The sequence below is a fragment of the Nicotiana attenuata genome, unplaced genomic scaffold (assembly GCF_001879085.1).
Source record: "Nicotiana attenuata strain UT unplaced genomic scaffold, NIATTr2, whole genome shotgun sequence".
NCBI classification, from domain to species: domain Eukaryota; kingdom Viridiplantae; phylum Streptophyta; class Magnoliopsida; order Solanales; family Solanaceae; genus Nicotiana; species Nicotiana attenuata.
In genome coordinates this window covers 35,940-45,671 of record NW_017670313.1, presented here as the reverse complement: position 1 = coordinate 45,671, position 9,732 = coordinate 35,940, and the positions used below count along the sequence as shown (strand labels likewise).

The 9,732-nt window shown below is 33.5% G+C and overlaps 1 protein-coding gene across 1 annotated transcript; it reads right to left on the bottom strand.

Moving 5' to 3' along the window:
• Positions 1–5,650: 5,650 nt before the first annotated feature.
• LOC109237669 (gibberellin 20 oxidase 1-like) lies at positions 5,651–8,243 on the bottom strand. Its single transcript, XM_019403999.1, has 3 exons — positions 7,203–8,243; positions 6,605–6,926; positions 5,651–6,324 (listed from the first exon to the last, which is right to left on the bottom strand). The coding sequence occupies exons 1-3, from the start codon at positions 7,748–7,750 to the stop codon at positions 6,055–6,057; spliced, it is 1,140 nt and encodes a 379-aa protein (XP_019259544.1). The 5' UTR covers positions 7,751–8,243; the 3' UTR covers positions 5,651–6,054.
• Between the last annotated feature and the right edge of the window lie 1,489 nt (positions 8,244–9,732).

Sequence of the window (9,732 nt, the reverse complement as noted above, 5' to 3'; positions counted from 1 at the left end):
ATATATATATATATATATATATATATAGTTACGCTGTACTGTGCACTAAGTATAAGCGTATTAGGTAATATTATATCGAATATATATGGCGTATATATATATAATATATATACTTACGCTGTACTATGCACTAAGTATAAGTATTAGGTAATATTATATCGAATTAAAAGTAATTTAATTCTTTTAGATATACCAACCAATGTTGGTCGCTATTCTGGTCAAACGGTCAGAAATTAGCGACCAACTTTGGTCGCTAATTTGGTAAAAATAGTCAATACATTTTTGCTTCCAAAAATAGCGACCAAAGTTGGTCGCTTTTTGTCAATACAGTAGCTAAAAAACGGGTTTCCACTCATATTCTCTTATTTTCTTCTCTCTCTTCTCTCTCTCACACTCAAACCCCCCTCCCCTTCCGTCTTCCTCTACCGACGCCACCGTCTCTCTCCACCCTCCACCCCGCCGGCGGCAGCAGCAGCTCCACCGCCGGTGTCCTCCACTGTCCAGGTAGGTTTCTCTCTCCTTTTCTTGTTTTTTTCGAAATACACTGATTTATTTTAATTCCTTGTAGTTTGATTTGTAAAAATTAATTGTTCTTAGCTAAATTAAATCTATGATAATTGTTAGTAGCTAAAATATTTAGTTTTACCTACTAATTTGGGGAAAAATGGTTTGAAGAGAAGAAACCCTAAACTTTTAGGGTTTATGATTTGTTCTTGTGAATCCTAACTTTTAGGTTTGAATTATAACCTTGAATCTTTGTATTGTCTTGATAGTTTAGTTATAAATTGAAATTTTAGTTTATGAATTGGAATTTTTGGATGTGACTTGGAATTTTAGGATATGACTTGAAATTTTAGGATATGACTAGAACCTTTAGGATATGAATTGAACCTTTAGGATATGAATTGGAATTTTAGTTTATGAATTGGAATATTAGGATATGACTTGAAATTTTAGGATATGAATTGGAATTTTAGGATATGACTAGAACCTTTAGGATATGACTTGAACCTTTAGGATATGAATTGGAATTTTAGTTTATGAATTGGAATTTTAGGATATGAATTGGAATTTTAGTTTATGAATTGGAATTTTAGGATATGACTAGAACCTTTAGGATATGACTAGAACCTTTAGGATATGACTTGAACCTTTAGGATATGACTTGAAATTTTAGGATATGAATTGGAATTTTAGGATATGACTTGAACCTTTAGGATATGACTAGAACCTTTAGGATATCACTTGAACCTTTAGGATATGAATTGGAATTTTAGTTTATGAATTGGAATTTTAGGATATGACTTGAAATTTTAGGATATGAATTGGAATTTTAGGATATGACTTGAACCTTTAGGATATAACTAGAACATTTAGGACATGACTTGAACCTTTAGGATATGAATTGGAATTTTAGTTTATGAATTGGAATTTTAGGATATGACTTGAAATTTTAGGATATGAACTGGAATTTTAGGATATGACTTGAACCTTTATGATATGACTAGAACCTTTAGGATATGACTTGAACCTTTAGGATATGACTAGAACCTTTAGGATATGACTTGAACCTTTAGGATATGACTAGAACCTTCAGGATATGACTTGAAACTTTAGGATATGACTTGAAATTTTAGGATATGAATTGGAATTTTAGGATACGACTTGAACCTTTAGGATATGAATTGGATTTTTAGTTTATGAATTTGAATTTTAGGATATGACTTGAAATTTTGGGATATGAATTGGAAATTTAGGATATGACTTGAACCTTTCGGATATGACTACATCCTTTAGGATATGACTTGAACCTTTAGGATATGAATTGGAATTTTAGTTTATGAATTGGAATTTTAGGATATGACTTGAAATTTTAGGATACGAATTGGAATTCTAGGATATGACTTGAACCTTTAGGATATGACTAGAACCTTTAGGATATGACTTGAACCTTTAGGATATGAATTGGAATTTTAGTTTATGAATTGGAATTTTAGGATATGACTTGAAATTTTAGGATATGAATTGGAATTTTAGGATATGACTTGAACCTTTAGGATATGACTAGAACCTTTAGGATATGAATTGGAATTTTAGTTTATGAATTGGAATTTTAGGATATGACTTGAAATTTTAGGATATGAATTGGAATTTTAGGATATGACTTGAAATTTTAGGATATGACTAGAACCTTTAGGATATGAATTGAACCTTTAGGATATGAATTGGAATTCTAGATTATAAATTGAATTTTTTTGGATATGAGTTGAACCTTTAGGATATGAATAAAAATTTTAATTTATGTATTGGAATTTTAGATTGCGGGAGGATTTTGTAGAAGGGGTTGATGGTAATATTAGACATGCAATGGGACTTCCACCAAGAATAACTAAGACACAGTACCTGGCAGAGTGTGCCTTTAATTGTTCTTCTCATTAGCGACAACGATGATGAGAAGGCTAGAACATGTGTTTCAAATAGTTATGGTGTAGGTAGGAGTTTATCATTTCCTAAGTAGATAAAAGAAGAGGTAATAGAGGAATTCTATACTTCAATTTCCAAGAGGAAAAGGAGTTTAATTGGGAGTGACAAGGTTGATGGTGATGGAATGTTTTCCGTTGGTCATGGCCGTTCCCATAAAACGGGGATCATAAGACTCTATGATGACAGAGATCATAGGAAGTTTTGTTCTTAACTTTCTTCCAAGTCTGATCCGTACAAGCTTAGTGAGATATTGGTGATATATTCTTCGGATTCAGAAGAATATATCACCAATATCCCATTAAGCTTGTACGGATCAGACTGGAAGAAAGTTGAGAACAAAACTTCCTATGATCTTTGTCATCATAGAGTCTTATGATCCCGGTTTTATGGGAACTGCCATGACCGACGGAAAATATTCCATCACCATCTCCCCTGTCACTCTCAATTAAACTTCTTTTCTTCTTGCAAAATGAAGTAGATAATTCCTCTATAATCTTTCTTTTGTCTACTTAGGAAATGTTAAAATTTCTGCCTATACCATCACTAGTTGAAACACATGCCATTGCAGTCTCAACATCATTGTCGCTAACGAGAACAACAATTGATCAAAAGACACACCCTATCAGCTACTGTATCCAAGTTATTCTCTGTATCCAAGTTCATCCCGAGTAATAGTACCACGAGGATAATCACCAAAGCCACCGGACAGCTTAATGATACCAATGAAGCAAGATGAGCTATTCAATGAAACTCGTATTGTAAAGGAGAAGAAAGAGACTGATTCAGAAAGGTGGGTCGAGGGTCGAGCCTCGACTATACATGTAAGTTTTTTACTTTTCATTAAGTATTTTGATTTACTTTTATATAAATTTTGAAATATTAATTCAATATAATTTTTCTTATAGGTACGCTTCTCAGCTGATGTGGGGGAATTCATACGCAGTCAGCTACCTAACGAGTCAGCTGAGGCAATCCAACTTTCGAACGAGGATGCTAAAAGAACACTCCTTGAGTACTTTATATACTTTGAACTAGACAATAGAACTAGTTTTCGAATGAGCTTGTATAAACGTTAACTTAGTTTTGTTAGCTTACTGTTTTAGTTCTATTGATCTTTATATTTTGTTGCTTTTAAGTGTTGTTGTTGTTGTTGGCATAAAATGCCTGTTTAGGATATTTGGTATAAGCTAGCAGGTGGTGTAGCAGCCAAAACAGGCAATTTCTGCCAAAAATATACCAAAAAAAGCAACCAACTTTGGTCTCCAGTTGGTCGCTTTTCACTTAAAAAAAAACAATTTTCTGGGCAATAGCGACCAGTCTTGGTCGCTATTGTATTTTAAAAAAACAATTTCTGGTAATTTTGCGATCAACGTTGGTCGCTTATAGTTAAAAAAAAAAATTTAATTCTTGCCATTTGCGACCAATTTTGGTCGCAAATTAAATAAAAAATTATAAAAATTATTAATATAGCGACCAAAGTTGGTCGCTTGATATGATTAACAATAAATAAAAATAAAACGTTATTTACATCTGGCGACCAAAGTTGGTAGCCAAATTTATAAAACGTTATTTACATATGCTTTGCCCGGAAAATTTGGTCCTTTTACCTGTGAGACCAAAGTTGGTCGCTAATTAGCGACCAACTTTGGTCCCTAAGGTAAAGGGACCAGCTTAATATCGACCAGGCGTGTTTGGTCGCTTTTTGGTCGCTTTTGGCCAATAAGCGACCAACTTTGGTCGCTTTTCGTGGTCGCTTTTTTCCAGATTTCTAGTAGTGAAAATTTGTATCAAAAAAATAAGTTAACTACTAGGTGATATAGTTTCAAAATTCTGAAATCACCAAAAAATGTTACGAAGTCAAAAGGGTATTTCAATCCCATACCAGTGGAGAAATCAGTACTTTATTTCTATTCAACATCTAAAGAACAAGAGGGATTGAGAGAAATTCAGTAAAATTGCCCTTTTTTATCGGTCTTGAGGTCGAGCTGATAAAAAGAAATAAGACATGAACAGGGAGAGAACACTTGTTAATGAGGATAATGCCCATCTCTATGCGCCTATAAATAAAAACTAATAGAAGGATCGTGCATAAAATTCTAAATAAAAGCATGTAATTTCCAATGGATGAGTAGTCAAAAGGGATGTGATTTCAGGAATTCTTATGCTCACTAACGGCATAAATAATTTTTAAAACAATTGGTGTAATCTAATGTAAAAAAATTACCTGTTTCATATTTATAGTTTAACAGAATAAATATTTTACTCTATCTAAATATAAAAACTAAACCCGAAAAACAGAAGATAACACAGTATTTTAAAGGTAAATAAAGACAAAACACAATAGCGACAGGAGTAATGAGGCTATAGTTACGTAGGGAGAAGCACTCTCTCCACAAATAATAATTTAGTTAATTGGGGGGTTTTGGCCTCATGAGAGTCAGTATAGGTCATATAATATCGCAAGGAAGAATGTTGCAGCATACAAGGACAAAGAGCAAGACAATGTCCTAAGTGTTCCTTTGCATTCCATAAAGTCACAAACATCCAAATCTCCAGATATAAAATAAAAGCCAAGGATAAATTACCAAACACACTTGCACAGGAATCCAATCCTAATATTGTAAGCTCTGGCTATTACCTTTACTCCTTTGGATTCTATCTCCAGCCCCTAGCTAAAGCTCCACACTCATCTCTTTAGCTAGTAAGTAGTATTTTGAATGATTCCCTACGTACGTGGACCCCTGTCTTTCTATTTGGATCTTTTCAACTCGTACTAGTCCATACAAATTTATACACTGTCTGTTCAATTTAGACAAAACATTGAGAGTCAATTTATGAAAAGTAATATATATAAGTTGTAATTTTTCTCATGTTAATATGATAAAAAGAATACATTTTAAAATATTAATCAAAATTTATATAATTTATTTAACTTTCGATAAGTGAAATATGTAGTCTAAATTAAAACGAGGGGCAGCTGATTAGGACATTCTTTTAAGCTAATTAATTACCCTGCAAGCTCTGTGTTTCCCTCATATAACCTAAGGCTAAGCCATAAAAAAATAAATGATTTCGGGAGAGGCATTACATAGTTTTCTGAATGTGCCGAGACAGGCACAAAATAAGAAGACCAAAAAAATTAAAGGAAAAGAAAAAAAAAAAGAAATGAGGAAGTTCAGAAAGTTACTACAGTATCTCTTAGTGAGGGATGCTTACATTGGAAACTCGTAATTAAAGCTAGCTATACGTAATCTTTTCTATATATTTCAATACATCAAAATAAACAAACCTAAGTTATACAGCAGTTTTATTCCATTCCTTCTCCTTCCCTATCTCGTCTATATTTACTTTTTTAACTGAACTACTCATGGGAAAAATAAAAAGAGCATGTCTTTTTCTTTTCTCGTTTCCAACTATTTTTCTTCTTCTGATGATGATGATGTTTTCCAACTCCGTTTGTCTTGGTCCGAGGGAACGTATAAAGAAAATCCAGAGGTCTTCCATCCTCGATATATATATAAGCTTAGCTTGAATCTCATGTGAGGTACGTCGGAGAAGTTGAATTAGCTCTTAAACTAGTGCAGTTTTCTGTTGAAGCCAATTTGAGAAAGTTTGAAGAGTGTTCATATCAGCTCTGTAATGCTTCTGTGTAAACTCAAGGAGAGAAGGCCATGTGAAGTCGGGATATATTCTAGGGTTGTTGGAGTCCACCAATTCAGTTGGTGGGCTCACTACCTTATCCTTCTTTGGACAAAGAAAGAAAGCAAGTGATTTCCTAGGACTCTTGTTGTTTACCACTGCTCTGTGCAAACAACTTTTGTATCTTCCATTTGAAAGCGCCTGCAAAAGGGCAAAATTCAACCAAAAATATGTTACCCCACATACTGAATTACATGTCCACTTTTTCATGATCTATAAATAATTCAAACTATTGCAACAATATCAACAGGGCATCATGTTGTACTTCCTAAGCAGTCATGATGTATATCATTGTACGTCATATGAAAAGAACCTTATACTAATTATTTTTCACGTAAAATATGGAGTAGTATACTGTTTGTCTCTCTTTATATTTCAACTGGACATTATATTTTTCTAGTACATTAGTTAATTCGCTTACCATAAAAGTGTCGCCTATATTAACCACAAACGCGTTGAAATTTGGACTGATGGAACGCCATTCGTTGTCCACAAAAACTTGAAGCCCGCCAACACAATCTTGATGTAGAATGGTTAATGATGTTGGATCACAATGTGGCCCTGTCCCTAAAGTGAGGTCTGGTTTCTGGCATGGTGGATAATAGTTGAGTCTCATTATGGATTCATTTTCTTCAAAGAATTCTTTGAAGTGTTCCCTCCCTACGCCTAGGCTCATTCCCAAAAGTTCCATGATCCCTAGAGAAAGTGTGCTCATTGAATTGCAATATTCTTGATAAACATTCCTGTGCAATTCAAGAAAAAAAGGGTTAATATAATTGACAAGAGGAAAAAAAAGGTTAGCCCGGTGCACCCGCTATGCGCAAGGTTCGGGGAAGGGTCGGACCACAAGGGTCTATTGCACGCAGCCTTATTCTGCATTTCTATCAGAGGCTGTTCCACAGCTCGAACCCGTGTCACATGGTAGTAATTTTACCAAGTTACGCAAGGATCCCCTTCAATAATTGACAAGAGAGAAAAAGGAAATAAAAGGTAGTCAACAAGTAGTCATGTTGTCTTACCCAAGATGGCTAAAACTTTCACCCATTGTATTTTGGAAGTACTCTTCAACTATGTGAGATGAGTCTTCTTCAGCGGAGTATCGAAAAGAGAGTGTCTCTTTCCAAGGTAGCTTAGAGGAAAACCTTCCAGTAAAGCTACTGGCATAACCACAATGCTCTCCAAGTTTCCTTTGAGCCTTTTGCTTTTCAGAAAGTGGCAAGCTAAAAAACATGTCCATGTAACGATGGGCGTTGGAGATGAGATTAGCGTTAACTCCGTGGTTAACTACAAGAAAGAAACCATGATTACGACATGCTTCACCAACAAGTCTAGATGCTTGTTGGGCCGCGATGGCGTCTCCAGAAAGGAAACCCCCTAAGTCGATAAGTGGAACGGGAAGTTCACGTGCCACAGCACGAGGCTTCTCGTCGTCTGGCCATATGAACTGTGTTGGAATGTTGTACTCACGTTTCATCTGAGATGCATCAAAAGTCAATGGCCTTTTCTCATCTTCTAATATCCGTAGCATGGGTGATTTCACATTCGTGATCATACAATCAATTGTCATTGCATGCGAGTTTTTTTTCTTTTTTTTTTTCGAAGTGTTATGCGAAGAAAGAGTAGTTAATTGTGAGGAGCCAAAGGGAAGATAATTAAAGAACAAGAGAGAGAGAGAGAGAGAGAGGGAGAAGAATGGATTTAGAGAGTTGAGATAAAGGAAAAGCCAAGGCCGTTCATTGGGTAAATAGGTGAACAAAAATTGGAATCTTATAGGTCTCCCTTTGTGGTGTCCCTAACAAAGAAAACAGGCGCTCCAAAATGGACATTTTGCTGAGAAGGGCTTAATAATGCTTAAAATTGGGATAGAGGTCCATATGTTATTTGTCTTTTCTATTGTTGACAGGAAAGCGTTTCCCAATGGTATTTGGAGTTTCCTTTGGTCGGTTGGTGTACTCAACCCCCACCTTTCTATCTTCTCCTCTCCCTACTTGCCCTTCCCCTTCTCCGGTTTCTGCATATTGATATCTCCCGTTTATGTTACACTAGTAAATTTACCGGCATTTTGCGCGGTCATCAAAAGAGAATAAAAAAAATACGGGTAAATTATAATTGTTAGAATTCTTATCATATAAAATCAGACTTTATTAATCAAAGAAGTAGCCTAAAAGAGATTAAAATAATTTCTAAATTAAACTCATGGTCTTGAAATCACATGCAGTGAAACTTTTAAAGATATCCTTAAAATTGATGAAATATAATTCTTATTCTCGTTTTGTTTTTAGGAATAATATTAAATTTTTTGTAGAAAAGTGAGTTTTAACAAAATTTGCTCTATACGATCAAGAGGATACAATGAATGATTAGGGAAGTAGTACTCTTTGATCAGTTTTATCTTCTGCATATTCTCCAACATAACACTATAAATTTGGTTTCATATATATCCACTTATCCACTAAGGGAGTATCACTATCAACAAATATCCAATCACGATTTTTAGTTCTCTATATATATCTATACAATAGTTTTGTATTTTATAATATTATATTAAACAAAAATAAATTACAAAGAAACAACAATTCCATTCCACAATAAAAATGAGACGTCATCAAATTGTATATGAGGTAATAAATTTTTTTTACATTTGAAGTCATTTACCCACGGTGAAATAGTATTTGATAAAGTATGATTCAAGTAGTAGTACTAGTAATACCCTAGAAAGCAACTTAGTCAATTATTAATAGGTAAAGAAGCATACTAAGATCAAAATTATTCCCCTCAGGTATCAAAATCTAGAATTACAAGATTATTTGTTAGAAAGATTTTGAGTTTTGAAAACGACGTAATAACCTAAAAGAATTTACCCTATGAAACTGCATATATGATATGTTAGGTAAGATGACAACTAAAGCAATTGCAATGCATAACCTGTTAGCTAAATTCATCAAGCTAATAGCTGTAAGAACAAAAGGAAAAAGTCAAAAGCCAGGTCGGGGCGTAAGCCTCATATTTAATTTTTTTAGTATTTTTATAAACTTTAAAACTAAGATATAAATAAAACAATTGTTTAAAATTTATGAAATTCAATCAATTAAAAAATATGTGTGTATATTATATATATATATATATATATATATATATATATATATATATATGTATGTATTATCTATATATGTATATATCTAAACATATTAACATAAGTGTAGACGTATTGAGACCAGTCAAGATATTACAAAAGAAAACAAAGAATTAAGGAAAATTATTTTAAAAACATAAAAGGTAGAAACAATTAAGAAATTGAAAAAAGCAAAACAATTAGTAAAATATACCATGATGACATAGTAAGATGAAGAATAAAATTTTAACAAAACATACATGAATGAGCACCATGGTGATATAAGGCAGTGAAATAGGGTGTTGTTGCTTTTCCAATGAGCTACTTCTGAGGAGAAAATAGAAAAAAAAATTCCTCACTTCATATGGAAGGGATGCCAAAACTTTTGTTACTCTTAATAGGCAAAGGCACGAGAATTCTTCTTAGTTGGGTATGTT